Source organism: Macaca fascicularis, chromosome 3 (genome assembly GCF_037993035.2).
Source record: "Macaca fascicularis isolate 582-1 chromosome 3, T2T-MFA8v1.1".
Lineage (NCBI taxonomy): Eukaryota > Metazoa > Chordata > Mammalia > Primates > Cercopithecidae > Macaca > Macaca fascicularis.
This window is the reverse complement of record NC_088377.1, coordinates 196,280,632-196,307,164: the sequence shown is the minus strand read 5'-3', so window position 1 is coordinate 196,307,164 and position 26,533 is coordinate 196,280,632. Positions and strand designations below refer to the sequence as shown.

The window sequence follows — 26,533 nt, the reverse complement described above, 5'->3', positions numbered from 1 at the left end:
ACTGCGGGCCTGTCTCAGATTCCTTTAGAAACCAATGCTCCACAGTTTTAGGACTAAGTAATATTCCGATAATCACCCAAGAGTTCCTGGTCTCCGGTTTGTTGTGAGATTGGAAATGAAAGTGAAAGGCTGCGTTCGTCATCGTGGCCTTATTTCTTCTCCCAACTTCCGGTCGTGCAGGTGTCTCGGGCAGGTGATGCCGAGGCCACTCTGCCGTGTTTTGTGAATCTTGGCAGAAGGGAGGCGAGCTGTAAATAAAAGCATGAGCATTAGAATCGCCGCTGTGTAGTATTAACCTGTTGAGCGCGGGGCTTTCCGGGGCTGGAGCTGCACCGCGGGCTCTGCCGTCTGGGACTCTCCTCCAGCGCGGACCGGACACGACCCCAGGCACCAGGCCGGGCCCGGCCGGGACAGCGGGGTCTCGGGCAGCGGCGGGGCCGGGCGCCCCTCCAGCACGTCCCCAGCTCGGGCGTCGAGGCCTGGCGGAGACCCCAGGACTCGCCACGGCGGCCTCCAGTGCGCGTCTTGCGTGATGCTGCGGTCTCTGGAATTCCGTCACGGCGGAGCCGGGTCCAGCAAGGTGTAGACCGGGGACCCGCACCTTGCTCGGCCAGAGCGGCTCAGCCACTACTCCAGGTCCGGCCGCGGCCACTGAGAACAGCCGGGACACCCAGCTCCACTCTGCCCGGGACCAAGAAGCCCGAGGAGGCCGCTGCCCGGCTCCAGCTCTCACTAGCGGCCCCGAAGCCCCGCCCCTCCGCCGGGCGCATGCGCAGCCCCCCAGCAGCCGCGTGTGGTGACGGGAGGGGCCTGCCCGCTCCCCTCCTTCCCGGGACCGGCTCACTCCGGCCCCGCCGAGGGGGGCTCGGGTTTCACCTCGTCCCCCGGGATCCCTCGTTGCAGAGCGGCGGAGATGGAACCGCAAGATCCAGAGCGGGCCAGCGGGCTCCAGCTCTCCCGGAGCCGTGGATGGCGGCAGAGGCGCGGGGCGTTGCTGGAGGCCGGGCGGCTCCTCGGCGCTCCCCCTCGGTGGCCGGGGCGGGATGGTGCGTCCCGCAGGGCGCGCGCGGCTCCCGCGCTTCGGGCGCTCGGCGCGGGCGCGGGCGGGGGCGCGGAGGGCGGGGGAGCGGACCCCGATTCGCAGGACCCGGCCCGGGCCGCGCGGGCAGTGCCGTTGGCGGGGCGAGCGGGGGCGCCGGGCGCCGCGGGGCCGGGGGCGGGGGGTGGGCGGGGCCGGGCGCTGCCGCGGAGCCTCCCGGGCCGCCGCGATCATGTCGGACCAGGCGCTCAAAGTTCCTGAGGAGATGTTCAGGGAGGTCAAGTATTACGCGGTGGGCGACATCGACCCGCAGGTACCGCGCCCGCTCCTGCCGCGGCCTCCTCCCGCGTCCGCGTCCCCGTCCCCGTCCGTCCCCGTTCCCGTCCCCGTCCCCGCTCCTGTCGCGGGCGCGCGCCGGGCGCAGAGCGTCGGGTCCGCCGAGGCCGCCGGCCTGACTGCGCGGAGGGCAGGGGCGACCGCGGGGTGGGCGCGGGAGGCCGGGGCACGGGGGAGTGCGGGAGGGAGGGCGGCCGGGGCGGCGGGAGCTCTGTGCCTCGGTCCCTAGTGCGTGCCCTGAGCCCCCGGCCTGCGGCCCTGGGGTCGCCGCCCCCCACCCAACGGGCCCCCTCGCTCTCTGCTCCTTTGCTGAGCGGGACTGGCGCCGGGTCGCGTCTCCCCCTTCCCCGCGCCAGGCGTCTCGGCTCCCGGGAGAGCAGCTCTGAGGGCGGACGAGGGTCGCCGGGATCCCCAGCCGGGGCAGCTCGCGCGGGGGCCCCAGGCTCTCTCGGCCGGCGGGGACCGTGGCCGTGCCCCGGCGTGGCCGCCTCCGCCACCCGGGCAGCTGCCGTCCTGTGCGGGGCTGAGGAGCGCTCCTTTCCAACCTGTGTTCCTGCACGTGGGGGCTGGCATTCGTCTTCCTTGATTTTCCCAGTTGGACGATTAATTTTACGGTACCCTGGTAACACCATCCCATTACACATTTAATTTTGTGTAGTTTGGGCTCACGCCAAAGGACATTGTGGGTTTTCCTTATTATTCCTATAATAATACATCTGTTTGATGTCACACAGTTATCAGTCCGTGGTGGGAATGCATCTTAGTTGAATATCCTCTTCAGGTTAATCTTCAAAATATTTCCTTCCCAAAAGTTTAATTGTACGATTATGTTGCCTTGGATGTGACATCAGTGGCTCCCACCTTGGAGGATGGGGATGCCCAGTGATCAGATTAGGCCTGGAAGGGCGGGAACTCATATTTAGCAGATAAACTTGGATGGTGTAGAAGGAATTGTAGAAGGCTGATTGATCTTGGCCTTCTTGAGGTTCGTCCTTGTATCTTAGTAACAACTTTTTTGGATCCTTTTTGCTCTGTAACTTTAGGGTAAAGAGACTTCAAGGCCGGGGTGGTGGCTTACGCCTGTAATCCCAGCACTTTGGGAGGCCGAGGCGGGTGGATCACCTGAGGCCAGGAGTTCGAGGCCAGCCTGGCCAACATGGTGAAACCTCGTCTCTACTAAAAATACAAAAATTAGCCGGGCGTGGTGGCGGGCGTCCGTAGTCTCAGCTACTCAGGAGGCTGAGGCAGGAGAATTGCTGGAACCCGGGAGGTGGAGGTTGCAGTGAGCTGAGATTGCGCCATTGCACTCCAGCCTGGGCAACAACAACTTTTCCGTCCCAAAAAAGAAAAAAAAAAAAAGACTTGTATCTTTGAATTTAAAGAGTAAAATGCTTGCTGAACACGGAGTGATCAAAATGAGTGCCTGTAACAGTATGAGCTTTTTCGAGTATTGATGGTGATTCCGCGACCCCCTCCTTTTTTTTTTCTATCCACCATTTTTCTCTTCCGCCTCCCTCCTTGCCTTCATGTTTCATTTTAGGACTTTGGCTCTTACAGGGGAGTTGAACCAAACTTACTGAAAACCTGGAACAAGTTGAACTGGAACCATATTTACTCGACTATGAATGAAATCTAAGTGCTTAAAAATGTCCTTGGCAAACCGCTTTCATCTGAAACAGTATATTTTCTGAAGTTTTGAGCCTGGACATCTGATTCTCTGACTCTTGTGATTGTGAATTATAAGTTCACATGTTGACCATCTAGTATGAGGCAGGCATGGATTAGGTGCCAGGTATAACACAGAGGTGAAGAGGACATGGTACCTGCCCTTGAGCGCCCTTCATTGGTGGGGAAGGGAGCACACATCACAGTACAAGGTGTAGCAGATTTCCCCACTGGGGTGCAGAGTAGACGCCACTGAAATGTCATTTCAGTTGGGTTTTGAGATAAGCAGAAGTTAAGAACACGAAGGAATATTTTCATGTGGAGCTATGTGCTGAGGAATGAGGCATTCGTGTGTTTGGGATACATCAGGATGATCACTATATCTGGAACAGAGTGACTTGAGATAAATCTATTAAGATATTCATTAGTGTGGAGATTGAGGAGAAGCTATTGGTTTTGGCATCCTCAAAGTTCGTGAAAATCAAGTAAAGTGTTTTTGGTAGAGTGTTGGTGGAAGGGGCTGGATTGCAGGGAGTTGAAGAGTGAATGGAAACTGAGAACAGAAAGGTTAGACTCTTCAGGAAATTTGTCCTGAGAAGGAAATAGAGAAGGTGCCTGGGGAACAGAGGGCTGGGGAGGGATCTGTGTTGCATCACAAGTGCGTGGAAGGATGTGGGCAATTTCACTGTTTACGGGTGGTGGGAACATAGCTATGGACAGGGAGACTCATGAAGAAGGCAGTAGGATCAGAAACAGACTGGAGGATAGGAAAAGGAGGGGTGCCTTTTCTGAAGACCAGTCGAATGAATGAGTGAAGCTGAAAATGCTTAGAGGTCAAGGGAAGGAAGAAAGGTTAAAGTGGCCCATGGCCAGCGACCGTTGTTTTTTCACTTACTAAATATTGAGCCTCTTCTCTAGTTCATATCTATTAGTGGTCAGTAAAGTATTCTGAAAAGGTTTTCTAGCTTGTGGGTCACTTTATTTTTTTTTTTCGAGGTTGGAGCAAAAGTTTAATAAGTGAAAAGAGAAAGCTCTCTGCTGCAGAGAGGGGACCTGGAAGAGGGTGTTGCCCTTGTGGCACTTGAGCTTTGTGGGCACCATGTCACTTTGACAGTTGGTGTGCACTGTCAGCTTAGACACTCCCACCTCTTCTGAAGCGCTTGACCGTCGGCTGTTCCTTAATCCTCACTTCCTTGGCTTGTGCTGATGCTCGTCTCCTGTGATACTGCACTTTCCTACCTGTCCCTGAAGTATCAGTTGCTGTGTCTGTTCTCTAGGTCCCCTGCCACTCTGCACCGCGACCACCTTCATGCTCATGGCTGTGGCTCCTGTCTGTGTAATATGCTGATGACTTTATGTCAGGGAGATCCACATCTTTTCCTAGCTGCAACTGGATGCGTCTTGCCAGATATTACACATGGCCCCTCAAAAATGGCATGCCCAAACTAAAACATGTCCTTGCGTCCCCCACCTACTGGCCTTCTAATGTGTTCCTCAGTGAGTGGTACTTACCACCATTTCAGTATGGACATTGCTCTCGTGCTTATACCCCTTCCGGACACCAAGGCTTGCCGATTCTCTCACTTCTTCCTCCTTTCTGCCCCTCATGACATCCCTTTAGTGGATGCCTCTTTTACCTGGGTTATTGCACTTGTTTCTTAACGGGCCTCTTGTCTTTAGTCACCAGCCAACCAAACCCAGCCAGCCCACCCAATCCATTCTTTTCACATGGACAGTCATCTTTGTAGGAAATCTGTGCTACTTTTCCTGTGTGAAATCCTTCAGTGGCCCTGCATATACCCCAGAATGAAGCACAGACTTTTTTGTGTGGTGTGTAAGAAAGCCCATTTATGGTCTGCTCTGTATTCACCTGTTCAGTGCCTTCAACACTACTCCCTCTTTCTTGATGTATAGATTTTTGCCTGACACCCAGACGTTCACGAGGGTTCTGCTCACATATCTCCTTTTGCAGAATCTTTCCCTAATTATGGTGAAACTCCACATGCCCCAGCCTTTAAGTTGGACGCTCAGGAGCGCCATGTGCGTGGCCCCACCGCAGCAGTGATTGTGCTGTCTCCTGGTTTGTCCAGCCCATCTGTCTTGAGGACAGACCATGTCCAGTACTTGACTCACAATAGCCTCCATTAGTTGGTCAGTGAATCAAGATTTGCTGCTTCTGATTGTCACCAGAAGTTTCATTGGCATATTATTCAGAGTAAAAGGCTGTTAATTTTTATGTGGGGAATATGGTGTGTTTTTATTAAAAATTGCTTTATGCCCAATAATTATTTCTGTAATTCAAGAGTGCAGTACAGTATTGCCCATTTTAATTTGTGTGGGTTTTCTTGTTTTTTAGGTTATTCAGCTTCTCAAGGCTGGAAAAGCGAAGGAAGTTTCCTACAATGCACTAGCCTCACACATAATCTCAGAGGATGGGGACAATCCAGAGGTGGGAGAAGCTCGGGAAGTCTTTGACTTACCTGTGGTAAAGGTCAGTAGTAAATAGAATTTGTTTTATATCTTTTCCTCACGTATCTTGCAGGCAGTACCTTGAAGTTTCAATATAGCTCTTTTTAGTATCTTTGCTAAAGTCCTATTTTATTTTTATTTTTTATTTTTTTATTTATTTACTTTTTTGAGCTGGAATCTTGCTCTGTTGCCCAAGCTGGAGTGCAGTGGTGCAATCTTGGCTCACTGCAACCTCCGCCTCCCGGGTTCAAGTGATTCTCGTGCCTCAGCCTCCCAAGTAGCTGGGATTACAAGTGCCTGCCACCATACCTGGCTAATTTTTGTATTCTTAGTAGAGACAGCGTTTCACCATGTTGGACCAGGCTTGTCTTGAATTCCTAACCTCAGGTGATCCACCTGCCTCAGCCTCCCAAAGTGCTGGGGTTACTGGCATTGCCACCATGCCTGGCCCTGAAGTCCTGTTTTATGTGGAAAGTTGCCAGATAACTGTGGACATCTTTAACATCTGAGTAACTTCCATTAGCTTCAGGCCCTTTCAGCTAAACCAAGGTAGAGCATGGTTTCTGTATGTCATAAGTCATCCTAGGTCATCCTTTATGCCTGCTACAGAACTCGTCCCATGTTACCATTGCCTGGAAGTTTTCTGAGCCAAGGAAACCTGTCATGGGAAACAGATCTGATGCCTTGAATCAGATGGGTGTTTGAATTATCATGAGTGTATTTCATTCCAAAAGCAGGCTAAGGCCTGTCAGGAGGTAACTCTTAGGACAGGGTTACTTTCCATCCCCACTGTGGCAAGTTGTCCTCATTTTCAGTTAGCGGAAGGGAGTCCCCCATTAACTATGTTGTTGAACTCTTTTCTGACAAGAGTCACAATGACCTTTAGGCACATTGTCTCCCCAGCAGCCGTCTGGGGTGTGTCTAGCTTGACCTATGGGTGATTTGTCGCAGAAGATGGGGGATTCAGCTGGTGGGAGAATTGTTCAGATTTTGTTTATCCACCTACTGTATTATGTTATAACTAATAAGTTAGTTGACATCTGTTAAAATGTATGTTTTAAAAATGTGTTAAATTTTGTAATTCCAATGCTTCAATTTTATTTCAGATCTTCTCTATTAAGTATTTGTTTTAAAATAGTTCTATACCACTACCATTTTTTCCCTTTTCATGTTATTAAATGCTTTGCCTTAAAAAAAAATCTGTATGAAAGTTACCGTGGTTTAACAATAACAGTGTTAGGAATTAAGAAAGATTGCCAGCCTGGTGCGGTGGGACTCACCGGTAGCCCCAGCTACTTAGGAGGCTGAGGTGGAAGGATTGTTTGAGGCCAGGAGTTCAAGGCTGCCATGCACTGTGATCACACCTGGGAATAGCTACCGTACTCCAGTCTGGGTAACACAGTGAGACACCATCTCTTAAACAAAAAGGAAAAGGGAAAAAAAATAGAAAGATTGCCATTAAGTCAAATTGCGGGGCCAGAGAAGCCGCCTGGCTGCTGGGAAGTGGTGACCTCCCCAGTACCCAGGGTCGGAAACTGCCTTGTAGTTTTATAAACTCGAGTTTCTTTTCTTTTCCTTTCTTTTCCTTGCCTTTCCTTTTTCCTTTCCTTCCCCTTCTCCTTCCCCTTCCCTGATGGTATCTCACTCTGTCACCCAGTCTGGAGTGCCGTGGTGCGATCTCTGTTCACTGCTCACTGTTAAAGTGATTCTCGTGACACAGCCTCCTGCGTAGCTGGGATTACTGGCGTGCGACACCATGCCCGGCTAATTTTTGTATTTTTATTAAAGACGGGGTTTCACCATGTTGGCCAGGCTGTTCTTGAACTCCTGACCTTAAGTGATCTGCCTGCCTCAGCCTCCCAAAGTGCTGGGATTACAGGTGTGAGCCACCACGCCCGGCCACAAACTCGAAATTCGGAAATAAATCTGAAAGTGGATCTGTTTATAAACAGACAAGCTGTTTATAAACCATACTTGAGACCGCTGTAGAAGTCAGAAGGACTATGAATTTGTGGTGGTAATGGTCATGTCCACGCACTAATGGGCCCGGTTCAGTGTGGCCCACTCAGGCTCGCCGTGGGTGCAGACTCCTTTGTGGAGACTGAGTATCAGCAGGTTTCCTGGTTCGTTTACCCAATGCCCCTTTGTGTGACTTACCGCAGGGATGAGGTCCTGAGCTGGGGCACCCTCTTCTTTGGAACATGTTTTTGTCCCTGGCTTGCTTCCTTGTACTGCTGTAGGAACAGTATCTGTCCCTTCCTTCCCCTTCCTACAAACTTTCTTTCTCTCAGAAAATAGCCTGGAGCTATTGTCTCATTAAAGTGACTTTGCATATCTTATGCAGATTTTATGTGAAAGGGTAATCTTCCTAACACATCCTTGGGGCCTAGGTGATTGTTGCCAGGCCAACTACCAGAGGTAGTTCTTAAACCTGCCTGACCCCAAACCCCCTCTTTGTAATTAATACTTTGTAGCACGCCCCTCATTATCCAGAAATGAATCGATATGTATTCGATTCATTTAAATACATGTATATATAAACCTTTAAAATATGTATATATAAACTGAAATTTGTTGCCTAAACTGAAATGTGAAGGTGAAATAAAAGGAAAGTAAATAATAAATATATATTTCAATGTGTAAACACTTGGGCATGGCTTTTGCTATATGTAGAGTCACTGCCTGTAGCTGCTGCAATTGCAGAATGATCTCATACCCCACGAGTGGGGTTACCACTGTGAGGTGACATTTCGGAATGGTGATCAATTCCTGTAAAGTTCTGAGCTAAACAAAGCAGTCTTCCTTCATTTTACACAGTATTCTTATTCCTGGGAAAGTCAGTATATAAGGCTAAGTAGAAATACCCATTACTTGTACAATTAACAGTTAGCTTCTAGGATTATCATCATTTTGCCAAGGTAGTTTACTGTATTCAAACCCAGCTTTTTCCCCCTCTGGCTATAGTATTTTAAAATGAGTGACAGATGTATTTCATCTGTACCCAGTAGCATTCCAGCCTGCTTGTAATTTGTGGCAGCACCTGTATTGTCCAGGGACTATTGCATTACATTACAAGGTGATAGAGTATTTCAGAGCTGATCCAACAGTTTGCCTTCACTCTAAGATATTTCAAGTAGATCCTGATATTCTTAGTTTGAACCTTATGGGCCTGTCTTATTTTGGATCCTGCTGCTAATAGTTGAGTCCGAATTCATATGACTGAAGGCTGAGACCTGGTTCCCTAGAGGCATATCCGTTGGCCTTTACCTTGATAGGAAGTTTGACAATGCATTTTAAAAATAAGGCATCTTTATACACAGTGGCAGTTTATCTATCATTTACATATTTGAATCTTATAAATGTTTAAAACTTGTTTCTTTGAGCACCAAAACTTTTTAAATTAGTTTTTTTAATTGAGATATTTTTCTCAGTGGCCTTTGGGTAGCATTGGAAATGTTAATTTTGCTGACTTGTAGTGGGCTTATTTTATTTAATTTTTTTTTTTTGAGACAGAATCTCCCAGGTTGGAGTGCAATGGTGTGATCTCAACTCACTGCAACCTCTGCCTTGGGGTTCAAGCGATTCTCCTCTCTCAGCCTCTCAAGTAGCTGGGATTAGAGGCGCAAGCCACCATGCCTGGCTAATTTTTGTATTTGTAGCAGAGACGGAGTTTCACCATGTTGGCCAGGCTGGTCTCAAACCTCTCACCTCAAGTGATCTGCCCGCCTTGGCCTCCCAAAGTGCTGGGAGATTACAGGCGTGAGCCCCTGCGCCCAACTGGCTTAGTTTTGTATATTGTTCTTTGCCTTTAGGATAAATAGTTGCTTATTACTTTGCTTTTATAGTTTTCCATTTCTGCTTTATACTGTGGCCTACATCCCAATTTTGCATTATTTTATCTAAACTTAACTAAAGTAGGGCCTCAGTGATTCTACTCTGCCTGGATGGGACTCTATGATAGCCAGCAGTCTTTAAACTGGGGCATCCTACCCAAGCTCCCTGGAGGGAGATTTTCAGCATGTGTGCCGCGTGGATGGTTGTAAGGTAATAGATAACATTTCCAGACTGGCCCTTCCTAAAGCTGCCTGAGAACACACCTGTGGTCACAGTGGCCCCTCCCACTTTACATGGAAGAATCAAACCTTCACCCATCCTAATCTTATAGTGCATTGCCTCAGGCTCTGAAAATTCTCGTGGACAGCAGACGGAAGGACAACTAGAAAGACTGGTTTTAGGGACTCTTCCCTCAGTGCTCAGTCACGGCATCATGAGCAGAGAGGGGTTTCTGGGTGTCGCTGTTGAGAGGAGAGCTTGGTCCACATGAAGGTGTTCTGAATTCAGAAGTGTCAAGGCCAATATAGATTCCTGATGCTGGCCCATTTTTTAAAATTTAACTGGAATTTTTCTAGGACTATCAAAAAATGTGAAGATATGTTGGATAAGGCACATAGATAGAAAAATTAAGTGCCTTCTTTCAGATTTCAGATAACTAATCCAATAACTTACTTAAAACCTTTGGTAAATGTCAAATCATCATGAAATAATTATCCCAGGCACAGCGGCCAATCTTTATTTTATTTTATAAAATGTTTAATATTCCTCTTCTCACAGAAAATACGCTTATTTAGAGTTATGCTGAAAAATTGTAGATGTCATCTAAAACATGATAAGGGAGGCGTTTCATTGTCGGAAATTTATTTAAGGCGTACGTGACAAAAATGACTTGAAGATCATTAGCTTGGAATATGAGTTGCAAGAGAGCAAAGACTTCCTTTCTCTTTTTCATTGTTACATCCCCAGCACCTTGCACCATCTCTGCATAAAATAGATTCTCAATAAATATTTGATGAATGAATTGATGGGTAGGTAATGAGTATATATGTGTGTTTCAGTTGGCTGAAGTTTCTGGAAGTCAGCTGCCTTCCAGAATGTAGTAATGGGGGCATTACTACATTTTTAGATAGTAATTTTGTGAAGTAGAGCTATCAGGATAATGATTTGTGTAATTATAAAAATTAAACATAGAAACAGGATAATTTTTCAAAAATATAAATTACCCAGAAAGGTAGTAATTAATCTGTTTTATAATTAATCTCAGTTTTTAGAATTTATAAAAAAGATTTTCGGGCAGTTAGAAATCATTTTTATGGCTTACAAACATTGTATCTACTTGACTTCACTAAAACAAACAAACACCTCATGAATTTAGACTTGATTGAATTTGGGATTCAAGAAGGGAGCATATGAGGGGCTGACTGTGCCCTGGATGAGGCGGCAGTGGTGGTGAGGCAGGATGGGTGGCAGTTCCCCTGTCCTAATCGTGGGGTCAGCAGTAATAAGTGTGTAAACCTGGAACTTAAATGTTTATACATAATTTTTTAAAAAATATGGTAGTGCTTCATTCTATAATTGGATTTTTCATCTTGGGTATTAGTAACTAATCTTTGACTATAATATTTCTATTTGAATATTCATACTTGTAATCTGGATGTTTTAAAATAGGTTATAACAGACTTTTAATTTCTAAGAACAACACTAGTAAAATAGTATCATGCCACTTGTAAATTGAGAATACTTTTTGATTTAATCTTTTCTTTTTCAGCCTTCTTGGGTGATTCTGTCCGTTCAGTGTGGAGCTCTTCTGCCGTATCCTTTTTTTTTAGTGGGGGAGGAGGGAAAGGGTAACTCTGGGTTTAAGACTGAAAGAAATGATAGTTAACGGAGTGAAAAGTGGATTCATTCGTTAGGACAGATTGTTTTGTCTACATCTTATATTCCTACTATTTTCCATCCTGTTTCAAATTTTGTGTACCTGATCCTTGTCATTACTCATGTTAAAAGGGGGCTTAGCTGTGACAAGTAGCTCTAGGCCAGGAGCTGGAGGCAGGAGCTCCGGTTCTCTTCAGCTTTTGGGGTGCTAGCTAGATGAGGAATATTTCTAAAATTCTAAGTCTTATTTGAATTGTTTGAAGAGTAAATTGGGGGAGAGAAATGAGAAGAAAATTTATAACATGCATTGTTAATCCTTGTAATTGCATTGGGTAGAAGGATTATTGATTCAGTGCACATGTGCTGTGGGTTGAGTATTGAATAATAGAGTGGTGAAGAAGACCATTTCTGTCCTCAGGGAGCTTCTTTGCTTGCATTGTTCGTTCATGGAGCATTAATGGAAGTGCCCCTGCCCTGGCACTGTGTCAGGAGCCAGAAATGATGCATTCTATAGGCCTCCTGTTTATTCTCCTAGGCCTGGTGGCTCCCTTTTCATCCTAAAAGGATGATGCTTCATGGGACTATTATTTCAAGTGTAACTTGCTTGTGGAAATCATTTCTTTTGCAAGTACCTGACACCATACAGTTGCTAAAATTTTAGACCTGGCAAGAGATTATGTCATGTGCTCTATTTTATCTTGCAGCTATGCCAGGCAGTTCCCTTGAATGTACTTATTACCCATTGAGTCAATGCAGATGGAAGGAAACTTATCATGAAATATTTATAGAGAAATAGAGAAAACATTCCTCTACAAGCAGTTCGTCTTGGAGGATGTGTAGAACTTTAGCCACTCCAACTCAGAAGTTCTAATATTTTCTTGTACGTAGCCTAAAGAGTTGGAGGAAATTAGTTCCTGTTTTTATTTTGTTGTTATTTATTACTTTTATAAGAAGTGAAAAAGACTGGGAATAGAGCTAAGAGGCTGGTTTTGCTGTTCTATGTCATTTATTCTCTATACAAGACTCCTTAAGAAGCTGAGTTATTTTTTTTCCTTTTTTTTTTTTTTTTTTTTTTTTGAGACAATCTTACTCTGTCACCCAGGCTGGAGTCCTGTGGCACGGCCTCGGCTCACTGTAACCTCTGCCTCCTGGGTTCAAGCAATTCTCCTGCCTCAGCCTCCTGAGTAACTACAGGCATACAGGGACTACAGGCATATGCCACCATGCCCAGCTAGTTTTTGTATTTTTAGTAGAGATGGGGTTTCACCATGTTGGCCAGGATGATCTCAATCTCTAGACCTTGTGGTCTGCCCACCTTGGCTGCCCAAAGTGCTGGGATTACAGGCGTAAGCCATTGCACCCGGCCACTGGGATCTTCTTTGAGCTCTTACTTGCCCATCCATAAGAACAAAAGATTGTACCACTGTGCTGCAGCCTGGGCGACAAAAGCAAGACTCCATCTCAAAAACAAACAAGGGAGCCCGGGAGACTCACTGGTAGACAGTGTGCTCTGAGATTTGCCTTTGTTAATATTTCCCCAAGTCTTTGGAAGTAGAAAATCCATGAGCTTAGTTAGGTTGGAAGATGGAAACAGATCTTGGGTAATGGGGCTGAAGATATCATTGCAATCTACAGAGTTTTTTTTACAGCCAGTGAAGTCTCAAATGTTTATAAGATTCATCTGTATAACTGTATAGGAGACTTCAAATTTGGAATAGAATTTTTAAACTGATATTTTTCTTGATTCACCTATCTCAATCAGTATATTTTTCTCCTTTAGGGAAAGAGAAGCAATACTTTAACCCATTTTGAATTCTGCACACTCCAGATTATTCAAAAAAAGTCATTGCTTGCTCTGAATAGCCTGTGAATTACAGGCATGTAGAGATCATGACTGCTTTGTGTCTTGTTAAATTTGCAGTGTGTGATGTGTAGTAAGTGCTTATTAATCATTTTGAATAAATTTTCAAGATCAGCTTTAGAAATAGGAAGGATTTTTGGAATCATATATTCCAACTTTTGTTTCAAAAAAGGGGAAATTGAAGCTCACAGTTGTCTTGCCTAAGTTCACAAAGTTAGCGGAGATAATAAAACTAGAGCTCAGTCAAGCCCTTATGAAGGATTCTTCCTACCGTGCAACAGAAGCAGTCACAACGTTTCGTTCTAAAAGAAGCAAGACATTTTAATTTTGCTTTTAAAATAACTGCTATGCCATTCGTGTGTGTGTGTGTGTGTGTGTGTATATGCATGTGTGTGTTTATATGTGTGTATATAGTTAGCTAGCTATCAGAGATCAAAGGGCTTCCCCCTGTGAGTGTATTTTGCCCATTTGATTTATGATATAAGTGGAGAGATTGGATTTCAAAATGTACTTTACGGAAAAGCACTCAGTTCTTTCTGTGCCACCCACTGCTCTCTATTCCACTCTGCCCTGTGCTCTTCTTTGTCTATCTTAAGTCTGTCTCTTTCTTAAATGGACTGAGTGGGGACGGAGTGGGTGGGTAATGTCTGTTAGTGAAGTACAGGTTGCACTAATCTTATTTCATTGTAATCTTAATAACTATAAAACAGAGTAAATGGTTTTTCTCCAGAATCATGTCAGATTTTTTTTGGAATCACTGCCTGCCTTTCTCAGGTAAGCATGGTTACAGTTAGTCTTGAGTTATTTATATGTGACACTTCTGAGTTTTTGTATGATTGGATTTATGACCTGTTAACCAGTTTTAGAGAAGCTGTTTCCTAAACTGACTGTATATTTAATATGAACTCATGACACTTAAAATTATTTAAATATTTGTGCTTGCTTTTAAGATACAAAGTTTTTAATGAGTGAAAATGGTCTTTATAATTAAGAAAAACAAAGATTTAAAACTTGAATATGAAAAAATATTAAAAATGAAATTAAAAGATGACAAGGAAAATTCAGTTAGAAATACAGGCAAAGAATTTTCTTAATAAATAAAGGGATCATACAGATCAATAAGAATAAAAAAGACCTTAGCAGATAAGGCAGAGAAATGAATTTAGAATCTATAAAGAGGAATTACTAATAATAAGTGTAACAAAACATTTGATGCACTTTATACTTTATAATCAAAGACATAAACATTTTAATAGCAATGAGATAAGCGTTTTTGCTCATCGAATTTGTAACAGTGTGTTCAGTGTTGGTGGAGATGCTGAGGACAGACTCCTGCTTCCTGCTGCCAGGAATGGGAGTCAGCACAGCAGCTTCCTAGGAAAGGGGAGCAGTGTTGAGCCTTAAAATACTCATTTTGTTTTCACCTGCATTTCTTTTGTGTTCAGAAACTTATCCCAAGTTGGCCGGGCGTGGTTGCTCACGCCTATAATCCCAGCACTTTGGGAGGTGGAGGCGGGTGAATCACCTGAGGTCTGGGGTTTGAAACCAGCCTGGCCAACGTGGTGAAATGCCGTCTGTACTAAAAATACAAAATTAGCTGGGTGTGGTGGCGCACACCTCTAATCCCAGCTACTTGGGAGACTGAGGCAGGAGAATTACTTGAACCTGGGAGGCGGAGATTGTGGTGAGCCAAGATTGCGCCATTGCACTCCAGCCTGGGTAACAAGAGCAAAACTCCATCTCAAAAAAAAAAAGAAAAAGAAAAAGAAACTTATCCCAAGTCGATAGAAGGAAGGACAGAAGGTGCTCACATTTATTGATAAACATTATTTATAAGATGGTAAAATTGGAAACAATCAGATCATCCACTATTTGGGAATGTTTAAGAAACCTATTGTATATGCTTACACAGTAGTCTAGCTGCTTAGCCATTTTTGAATTCTGTTTTATGAAAACATATAAAGACATGGGAAACGTTTTAAATGACAAAAGCAGGCCATAGCCTAGGTATGTACAGTATTACACCAACCAAATATATGAGAGCTATCCGAAATGAGGAACCAAAATGTTAACAGTGGTTAGTTCTGGGTATCTGAATATTTAATTTTTTTTATTGTATTTTGTTTTTCTAACTCCCAGCTAAGAAAAATCTCAAATCGTAATAAAAACTATTTGAAAAACATCAAATTGTTATTGTTTAAAGTCGTTTTACAAATTACGTGGAGTAATTTGTTTAAAATTAGTGGTCCTTAGGAAGGTAAAAGTGCTCTGTAGGATGTCCCATCTCATTTGACCTGACAGTCCTCATCCCAGGCTGTCATTTTGGTGCTCATACGTGATACTTTTGAGAAAGTGTTTAGTCATCTTTCTCTATGCACGCCTTTGAGAAAGGGGCACATTCAAGTTATTAGGTGAGATGGAAAGAAATTTGGTTATAATCTTGTTTTTCCTTTTGCCTTTGTGATAGAGGATTATGGAGCTGGGTAGTATTTGGTTTAGCATTGTTAGGTTGTTGGCCAGACTCAACAGTTAATACAAAGAATATCACCTGTCTGAACTTGATCCTTCCTCTGTCCAAGTAATAAGTAAATTTATCTGTGGTTACTGTGTTTTTGTTTGTGTCTCTTATATTCTGGAAGTTCTCTAAAATCCTGTTTTTGTTTTTGTGGCATTAATTTGATGGAGATCCTTCAAGTAGCAAAGTTGGCTTATTTTTTTTCTCTTTAACAGGAATTTTGTTGGTATTTATATTTTGCAATGTTTTTTCATATCTGTTATAAGTGTATGTTTACATGAATGATATTTAAAGTTGGCTAAAATGAGAAAACCTTTTAAATGCTGGGTGCTATGGTTACATGTAATTTTTATTGTTTTCCTCTACTTCTCTGTATGTTCCAAATTTACAATCAACGTATCAGAAAAGTTTTAAAAATGAAAACATTACTACTTATGTATAAACACAATGTACTTTGGCTAAAATGTGAATTTTTCATTTAATTTTATTTGCATCGGTTGGATTTCTGGGTTTCAGAGACTCAGAGCCGACTATCCAGAAATGATTCCAATTGAATGAGAAAGGGAGAGAGGACGAAGGGCCACGCTGAGTTTGGGACAGGGACAGAGAGTCCTGTGGGCATTTTTCAGAGATGAAGGTCACAGTGACATGGGATTTTGAAGACTTGATTTGGTGAAATAAATAAGGAAATCAAAAGTATGTGAGTATAAGATGATTATAGGGTTTCAAATGAGGTAATTAGATATTGTTAAATATTAACTATGAGTTTAGCACCAGAGAATATTATTAGTCTTCCAAAGAACTAATAGTTATGTTTATCAGAGTTTATATTTGTAATAGATTGTTATATAATACATGTAATAAATTAGGTATAGTATAGACATACATACAGGATACATATATGACCACTCGGGGGGCACAGGTATGACTGTATGAGCTTAGGAAGGATGGCATCAGTCTGGATTGCGAGACGAGGGAGGCCTTGATAGAGAGGATGTAAGGTGTGAGTGGCCCTGAAGGAATGGACAGAATTGGAGGAAATGGGAAGGGAGGAGGGCATTCTGCGTAGAGCAAGGTGGAAGGAGAAGTCAGGAGTACACAGACGCTAGGTAAGAGGAGACTGGTGTCAGCCAAGCGTGTGCATTTGCACGTAGAAGAAAAAATGGTCAGGCAGGTAGATGGATAGAGACGATGGGAAAACAAGGTATAGGAGTTTGAACTGGCTAAAGTAGGTAGCAGGATGCTTCATCACCCTTTTTTCCTCGTTATTTGATTTTGGGTTACAAATAACTTACCTCAGAAAATTTGGGAGACAAAAAGCAAACAAAATTAGAATCACTTGTGATCATTGCAGGTAAAACTGGTCCAGGAGCTCTGAGCATGACTTGCAGGGCAGGACAGAGGCTGGAGTTTTGACAAATGGAGATTGGATTCAGGGTAGCAGATACAACATGGGACTTAGCAACAGATGGGACTCAGCAGGTATTGGGGACGTGGGATGCTGTGGTGCAAAGAGTGAGAAGCCAACCCTCACTGTATACCTCCCTGCGCCAGATCCCATGGTGGATGCCAAAGATTATGTCATTGTTTCAGTTGGGGAGCACCAGCAGAGTGGCAGCATCGCTGATGGAGCTGGGAAATAGGGAGGATCCTGATTGGCGAAGGGAGATGGCAACACTGGTTTGAAACACACTTTGGGCTGTTGATAAGATTTGGAAGTGTAGGAACTTGGAGATCCTGTGGCATGAAGGAAATTCCCACAGAGCATGATAGAGAGAGGAACAGATAACCGGGAGTAGAGCCTTGGATAGCACGCATTGGTAGAGAGATTTGGGGAGAAAAAAAAAAGAAGGAGCTTGAAAACAGATGATACTGGAGGAGTAGGATATTATTTTTAGAAGCCAAGATAAAGTCAGATTTAATCATTTTTATTTTCATTGCTGGGAAGTAACAACAACCCAGGTAAAGATTTAGAGCATAAATTGATAGAAGATAATTGTACATAGGTGTGTGTGTACATAGGTCCTATTCTGTGACCCAGGAAGCGGAGGAAAAGGATGATAGAAAGTGATACAGGAGTATCAGCTGGCTCAGTGAGCATCACACAGGCTGAGGGGTCTAAGTACATCTTGGGTTCTCAAGTGAGAAGTCACCAATGTAGTCCCTGTGGGAACAGGAGGATGGATATCCATAAAGAAACAACTGGGTGAGCAAACTGCTCAGAGAACATGAATATCTTGATTCTTTGCAGTGGAATAGTGTCATTCGATTGTGTGGTCTGGGAAGGGGCTCTGCTGGTGACAAACTGGGCAGAGGCCCTGCTCACCCACTGTCAGATGAAAAGTCGAATTTTACCTTGGTGCTAAACTTACCAAGGGGAGTGGCTGGGTCAATGGTGGCCAAAAGTTTAATTAGTTAGCAAGATCTTTGACAGTATTTTATATCCTTTTAGCAAATTCAGTGGATAAGAAAAATTAGAATCCAGAATTAGCGTGATCTTTGTGGGCCACTTGCTTTACTTCCTGCAGTTCATCACTTAACATGAGGAACTGGAATCCCCAGTGTGTCATGGGGTAAAATAAAAACATTTCTTTTAAGTTGAGAAAGATTGTTCAAATAGGGATGGGGAAGACTTTAATAGTCACTTCTATGAAGAAACCCTGGAAATTGTAGTTTAAGAAAAGTGCGTTGGGAGCACTAATATTTTGTGGTTGCTAAAAAATGTTATTTTGGTTTTAAGATATATTAACAAACATATGTACAGTGTGCAGCTAAGGGACTTTGATCCAACAAATCCTTGATGGGTACTTCCTTTGTGACAGGAGCAATGCAAAGGGGTACAAATTAATTAAGATGCGATTTCTCTCTCAGTAAACATAGCGTCTGTGAGGGTCAGACCTTGGGCAAATACGGTATGTTGCAACGTATGCAAAAATGAAAGTGGGCCCCGGGTACAGAAAGAGGAGGGAGTGCTCACAGTGGTTAGTCCTCACTGATTGGAGACTGTCAGAGGGATCTGCACCTTTTCTGCACACTGGAACACCCATGCGCACACACGCTCACATGCACATGCCAGGCAGGACCCCAGCTTTACAAAAGGACTGTTTCTTGGTGGTTCTCAGTGACCTTCTGTCTTTTCCCCGTCAGGGTGTTGATACAAGCTGGAGCTCTTTGTTGGAGTCTTCCAGAGCTCTCCCAGGGAGAGGTAGGGAAGGGAGCTTGTCCAGCAGAAGTTGGGAAGCACAGAGATCATCTGCCTTCTTCTGACCCGGTATTGATGCAGGCTGAGGCCTCTGTTGTAATGTGCTGGGTAGGTTTTGGGGAATAGGTCAAGAGTGTAATGGAGAGCCTGGCCAGGTCATGATTTAAATCTAGAAGCCTAAAAAGTCCGTTCCATTCTGTATCTCAACAACAGTATTTCTTGACTGCCTACCCATGTGCCTTGCACTGTTCTAGGTACTGTGAAAGATCTCAGAGGAGTTGAGGACATCATGTAAGACTCTTTAATAAGGAGTGTTAGAGTTCATAATCAAGACTGGACAAGGAGAAAATCCTGTAAGCTAGAATCAAGGAGTGTCTTATTGGGGGTGGTGAGGCCTGAAGAAGGAAAAGGGAGAGTGTTCCTGATTGGTTTAAACAAAAGCTTTTATTCCTGGGGGGCACAGACTTGAAATTCTAGTCCTCTGCTCCTGGTTGCTTTGGAGTATAGTTGGGAGGACAGATAAGCAAGCAGATAGTTGTAGAGTGTGAGAAGTATTTAGATTTCTGTCCAGCTTGCTGTGGGAGTACAGTGGTAATGCCACCTGAGCCGAGTCTTACAGGAGGAGGTCGGAGGGTGGGCACGGCGGGGCACAGGAAAGCGGAACGTGTGAGGACGGCAGGTGCACGCGGGGGCAGGGCTCATGGGCAGGAGGAGGTGGTTAGGAGCCAGCCGGACAGGAAGGGCCTGGACACCACAGGGGAGCCTTTGGATTTTAGCCTTACAGCACTGAGGAGACATTATTAGCCAACATGATAACATTGGTATTTTGGAAAGATGGTTTTTTAAAAAGAAAAGCACTTTTCCCCAATTATAAAATTAATGCTTTTGAAAATTTGGAAAATACAGAAAAGTATAAAAATGAAAATAAAAATGTCCCCATAATCCTGTCACTAAGTAACTATTGTTAACATTTTGGTGTGGAAAGAGCATTCTTAATTATGCTGATGGAGATTCATTAAATGAACTGGTATGGATGTTCAAAGTCGTTTAATCCAAACGTACATCAGTGAAGAATCTGGGTCATGGAAGTTTTCCAAGTTGACATAAGCGAGTTATTGGAGGCATCGTATTAATTCCAGGTCTCCTCCATTCCTCCCTAGCTGATGTTCTTTCCACAGCAATCTACTGCACCCTGTTGAGGTCTACGCCTGTGACACAGGCCAAATAGGGTATAGGACTAGATTTACTGCAGTCAGTAAAATAAAATAATACTTAACTGAACATATAGGCAAATCTTGGTAATAAAGGCATATCTAGATTGTTTTTAATTTCATTTTTAATAAAGATTATATAATGACTCCTTGGATTAATCTGTATTATCATATAATTAAATCTCAACTCTCCAAATGCTGTAGGATATAAATGTTTTTGTGAAAGCCTCTAATAAAAATAACCTGGTCCAGTCTTCTGAAATGTGACATTGACTTACTAAATTAACAAGATAAAAAATAATGATTTGAAAAGTGATTTTTAGAAAGCTAACATGTTCTTGTTACTAGTTATAGAGTAGTGTGTAATACAAAATAATTTCTAGAAATGTTTGTAAAATTGATGAGAATAGATGGAGAATGCTAGATTATTTGCAAGCTGCATACTGGCAGTTAAAAAGAGATTAACACGCTATTATCAGTACTTTTAAAACATTAACTTGAGACAAAGTTCAGGATTCTTCAACAACTATAATCCTCAACTTACAATAAATTTATCCAGAAAAAATTTACTTGGTTAAATGATTATCTTAGAATTAATGCTTATATTTTTATTTTTCTTAAATGTTCTTTTGCTTTTCAGACTCTAAAATTTCATTTTTTTAGAAATTGTTTTTGACTTTCCCAGCAGTAACTGCCCTTAGAGAAGCACTACAGAACAGTGGAAAGTCCAGTTTGGAGTTAGACCTGGGTGTAGACAGACCTGGGTTTTAAAAGCCAGCTTTTCCATTATTAGGTGTAATTTAGTGTGTTTCCTTATCTTTAAAATGGGGCGAATGATTCCTGTTTCACATGGCGGTTGGAAGGGTTAGCTGTATAGATAAAGCACTTGGCACAGTTCCTGGCACATAGTAGGCAGGCAATAAATGGTAGCTGTTTCTATTGTTACAGTGAAAGCCTGTTTGACCGCATAAGCCATTGTATCTGGAGTCGTTACTTCATCACTGAGCAAGCATAAGAATTATTCCTTTTATGCTTGCCTTCTTTCTTTCCTTTGTTAAGTAATATTTACATTTTCCCCTGAACTTATAAGCCACCATATTTTTATCTTTATTTTTATTTTATTCATTTCATAATTAGTATTTGTTATCCATTAGCATAAAGGCATTCCTAAAATACGATTTTGATATTGCTGTTGTATTTAAACATTTTCAAAAGTGACACAAATGGAAGCTGGAATGGTGTACTAGTTCTTCCTGCTTTTTTTCCCCTGACTGTTTTTGTTATAGACTGAAATAATCCTCCATTCCGCTTTTTGGAATGTGGATATAAATATTTTTAAATTCATTTGGTGACAAGGCAAAAATAAGTAATTATATATGTAAAACTATTATGATAGGAGTGATATTTTTGTTATAATAAGCAGATAGCTAAGAGCTTCTCTATTTTTTCTACAGATATTCTTAGGTTAATTTTATTAAGGGAGAAACAGAATTGTTGCAATATATTACTAAAGTGAAAATATAGCCATGCACAGATTGAAATGTATGGTAAAAGCCTTCTTTCTAACTTCCCATCAGGTGTCATCTGAAGACAGAAGTGCCCTGTGGGCTTTGGTTACGTTCTATGGGGGGGACTGCCAGCTGACCCTCAATAAGAAATGCACGCATTTGATTGTTCCAGAGCCAAAGGGGGTAAGCATTTCTTGTGCCGCCTTCTTTTTGTATGTCATTTAAGAATTTCTAGTAATCACATGTCTTTTTTGAGCTTCTTTTAAATTAATTATTATATTTCATTTACAAAAGCTGATTATATTGGTTTATATTATTTATATCCAGCTTCATTCCACAAAAGATGTCAGACGATTGTAAATTGTAAGCCAAATATAACTTCTAAATACTATGAAATTTGGCTTCATTTTATGTGGAAAATAGGAAAATGTTATTAATCTGAAGAATTTCCTTTCAAATCCAGTAAAACTTTGGTTCATTTTTATTTGTTTAAAAAAATGTATTTTTAGTTCCCTTCACCATTTTTTTTTTTTAAACCTCATACCAGGTATAATTATAAGCATGCGTTTAGTGAAATTTTTGATATATTTTCTTCTTCATAATCTGGAATATATGAAAATGACTTTTGCCTTGATAAGCATGGGGCTCTCATCCTTGAGCAGTGGTGTGGCTGTACGGATTTTGTTTCCACAAGTAGAGTTCCTGGATCAGCAGCATCTGCCCTCCTTGGGTACTTGTTAGAAATGCAGTCTGTTGGCCAGGCGCAGTGGCTCACGCCTGTAATCCCAGCACTTTGGGATGCCAAGGTGGATGGATCAGTTGAGGTCAGGAGTTCGAGACCAGCCTAACCAACATGAAGAAACCCCATCTCTACTAAAAATACAAAAATTAGCCAGACGTGGTGGCATGTGCTTGTAATCCCAGCTACTCAGGAGGCTGAGACAAGAGAATCGCTGGAACCCAGGAGGTGGAAGTTGCAGTGAGCCAAGATCACACCACTGCACTCCAGTCTGGGTGACCGAGTGAGACTCTGTCTCAGAAAACAAAAAGAAATGAAGTCTGTCCAGCCTCTTCCCAGACCTAATCAAATGAGCCGAACAGTCGGTGTGTGATCAGGTCCTCTGGTGGGTGATTCTGATGCACACTAAAGTTTCAGAGCCACTGTTCTATAGAAAGCATCATATAAAATGTATGATGTGACTCCTAAACTTTAAGTAAAAAACATATTTTCCATGACAATTTAAGTGATAAACAGTATGCTTTGGTTAAAATAGTGGGTTCTTTTTACATTAATGTTGATTTATAGCAAAAATTTATTTGATTTTTACATAGCTAATTTGAAGGGGAGATGAAACCTTTAACTTTTTTAACTGAGTTGGGATTATAATTTAAGAGGCACTATGTGAACAGAGTGGGTTTGTCAAAGCTGTTTTGAATTGTGATTTAACGTTTTAATTCTAGTGCCTTAATTTAGGGTTTTTCCCGCTTCCAAAATATTTTGATGATAAATCCTTAGTAACTCTTTGGGCTTTAGGTATAGTATGTATTTTAAAGTATTTATTGACTTTAGACTAATTTGTACGTGTATAGCTAAAAATGGAATCTTTTAAAATTTTTATTTGGAAGGAAAAACAAATCTAAGTCATAAGGTCTATATATAAATACTTTAATTGAGCTTTATTTATCCCAACAAAGAGGCACTTAAAAGAAATCATTTTCTTTGGCTAAAACATGCTTGTGAATAAGACAACAAATATGCTACTATAATTATATTTAGATATAGCAAATACTCCATATATTTTAAAAGTTGATACTAAACATGATATTATGTATAATGTATTATGCATATATAAAGAGATTATCTTATCTAAGTCAATAGTGGAATTGTAATATTGTCTTATGTAATGTATTTGTTCTTCATTCTTGATTTCATTTATGGACTGGAAAAGATAAGTCTTTTTTTGCTTTTCCAATTTTAATTTCCCAGTTTTACATGAACTAATTCAACATAGGTAAAAATGAACTGCTATTTTAATGCTTACTGTGTTTCTTCTGCAACAGTAAATATTTGTTAAAAGCAGATTTTGTGTTTGCCAGTAATAAAAATAACACTAATACGCAGCCATTAGTGAGCACTTACTAGTTGCCAGTACCGTGCTGCTTGCGGCGTGCAGTGAAGGAAGTCCTGCTGTCCCCTTGGGGAAACTGAAACACAGACACCCACCATTTCTTTCTCTAACCCCGTTCTGTACATATTACTGTTCCTAAGTAATTTTTTTTTTTCTTGAGACAGAGTCTCACTCTGTCGCCCAGGCTGGGGTGCACTGTTGTGATCTCAACTCACTGCATCCTCCATCTCTCAGGTTCACACAATTCTCCTGCCTCAGCTTCCCAAGTAGCTGGGATTACAGGCACGTGCCACCACACCTGACCAATTTTTGTATTTTTAGTAGAGACCAAATTTTGGCCAGTCTGGTCTTGAACTCCTGACCTCAAGTGATCTGCCCACCTCGACCTCTCAAATTGCTGGGATTACAGGCATGAGCACTGCGCTCAGCCCTTAATTTTTAAGAAGTCATAATGCCCACATGTAAAGAAAGAGAAAGAGGGCAATTAATAATGAAAAACAACCAGAATTTTTAATGCTCAAGCATAACTACCCTAGAAGACAATGAAGTAGTAAGATATTACATGGGCCAGAAGTGGTGGCTCATGCCTATAAATCCCAGCACTTTGGGAGGCCGAGGTGGGAGGTCTCTTGAGCCCAGAAGTTTGAGATCAACCTGGGCAACAAAGTGAGACCCCATCTTTACAAAAAATAAAAAATTAGCTGGACATGGTGACTCACACCTATGGTCCTAGCTACTTGGGAAGCTGGGGACGGAAGGATTGCTTGAGCCTGGGAGGTTGAGGCTGCAGTAAGCCGTGATTGCATCATTGCACTCCAGCCTGGGCAACAGAGTGAGACCCTGCTTCAAAAAAAAAAAAAAAAAGATCTTTGTAAATGTGTAACTTACATATATGAGCATATATTTTTATGTATTACAGTCATGAATATGGCAGCTGCAAAAAAAGATTAATCTTGTATATCTGTTGTAATGATGACATAAAGGGTATAAGTGATCATTGCCCTTAGTGACATTTTCCAGTGAAATTCGATTAAAAAAAAAACTGACCAACTTGTAGTAAATTTTGAATAAGCTAGAAATAATTCCTTTGATTTTTTTTTTTTTTTTGAAAATTAAGTACATACCTCCATACATTTTTAAATATGACTGATGGTACATTACCAGAATGTTTGCAGGATAATTCCTCGACTATGCAGCATTGTCTTGATCATTCTAGGACTTAGCATTGCCTCAACCATTTCCTTCCAGCCAGCTTTTGTGACAAATAACATGGGCTCTCACAAATTTCCAAAACTTCAGGGAGTGGTAACAGCTCTTCTTTAGTGTCAGACTTACTTTCAACCAAGATCACAGGATCAGAAAGTGACAGTTGGACTTCGTGTTCATGTCTGTCTGTTGTCTTTAAGGCAATAGTGTTTCATTCCTATTGGATCCTCGTAGGCCATGTACCCTTCTATGGCGTGGTGTTCCCTGCCTCACCTCACCTCTTCCCTGGTTCTTTCTAACTCACCCCTTGAAGGCTGAGAAGCACCAGTCTATAAAATGAACTGAAGGAGCCATATAATCTGGCATAGTCTGTTTATAAAACCAAAATGGTTTTAAGTTAATGTTAATTATAATTAGCCATTATGTTCTTGATTCATGATTATGTTGTGTTTGTGGCTTATGTAACTCAGTAACTACAAATATTTGAAAAATTAAATCCCTTTAAAAAGACTGAATTTTTATCATTCCTTTAAATTATTGTATTTTATAATCTATTCAGATATAAATTTGTAAACCTAATAGTGGTGAATTTAAATAGTTTCTTTTAATTTATAAGTTTTATGAGTGCTAGAGACCAGCTGACTATACACAAAAATAACATTTCTTTTTAAGGTAAATGTTTGTTTTTATTTTTTTTAATGAGCACATAGCAAAAGCTTGTGCAAATGGCATAATAAAACTACCTTTTATACTCTTGAAGTTTAAAAGTTTCAAATTGAAAAGAATGAAAGAATTTATAACTTAAAACCAACAGAAACAGGGTATGGTTATTAGTTGTTGGGGAGAGGGGACATGGTTGACCCTTGAGGTCCTTAGCACTTCGTGAGTTAGAAGTTTTGAGGATACAAAATTTAGAATAATTTAGTTGATAAATTGGGTCAGGCAAAGGCATCTAAACATTGTTTTCCTCTTAAATCATCTTTGTTTAAACAGTTATTGTCTTTCAGTGATTAAAAACTACCTATCTTGTGAAAAGCGAGAGAAAACTTGAGTGAAATATAGTAAGACTGTTTACCTAAATGTTTTACTTAGATTTCCATAGGAAATAGTCAAGTTATTTCTGAAATGTGAAATGCCAGCATTCTATACAAACCAGGAACTCAAGAGCCTACTGGATCCCAGCTTTTTAAATGTGAAATTACCTTTTTCATATCCAAATTTTTCAGTGACTCCTCTTCATGGCGATAGTTTTGTTTTTTGGTATTTGCTAAAACAGAATTTAAAATAACTTTTTTTGTATTTTATTATTTCAACAAATATCTTTTTAACTTGGAAAGATAACATGTAAACCATATTACATATAGTCATATGTTATTCAAACAGATGATATTTTTGTATTAATTGGTTTGTAAATATTTTGCTGTATACCTGGACTTCATATTTTCCTAAAATAACTCAGGTTTTTCTGGGATGGGTAGTCCAGAAATTGAAAATCTCTAGTAGAAATTTATCATCTGGAGAGATTTATATAACATTTTATGCTTTTAAATATTTAAGAACAGCATGATTTTTAGGATAAAGAATAAAACATTTTATTATCAAGGGTATAGGTAAATTGATGTACTCTTACATAGCTGTTGGAAGTGTGATTGCTATAGCCTTTTTGGGAAGGGAAGTGTAGTT

At 41.8% G+C, this 26,533-nt stretch overlaps 1 protein-coding gene across 12 annotated transcripts in view; it reads left to right on the top strand.

Annotated features, from left to right (window-relative positions):
• Positions 1-793: 793 nt before the first annotated feature.
• The window catches only part of PAXIP1 (PAX interacting protein 1), a 59,618-nt gene continuing 33,878 nt past the window's right edge, over positions 794-26,533 (top strand). For 3 of the 12 annotated variants that reach the window (XM_065542836.2, XM_065542830.2, XM_074036447.1), the window contains exons 1-5: positions 1,078-1,352; positions 5,397-5,531; positions 11,112-11,155; positions 13,790-13,853; positions 21,585-21,698. In XM_065542836.2, the coding sequence (XP_065398908.1) occupies positions 1,272-1,352; positions 5,397-5,531; positions 11,112-11,155; positions 13,790-13,853; positions 21,585-21,698 (438 nt within the window). In that variant the 5' untranslated portion in view covers positions 1,078-1,271. Of the gene's footprint in view, positions 1,047-1,077; positions 1,353-5,396; positions 5,532-11,111; positions 11,156-13,789; positions 13,854-16,944; positions 17,077-18,741; positions 18,905-21,584; positions 21,699-26,533 lie in introns of those variants that run through there. The other 9 variants (XM_065542837.2, XM_065542833.2, XM_074036449.1 and 6 more) reach the window with 8 other exon arrangements.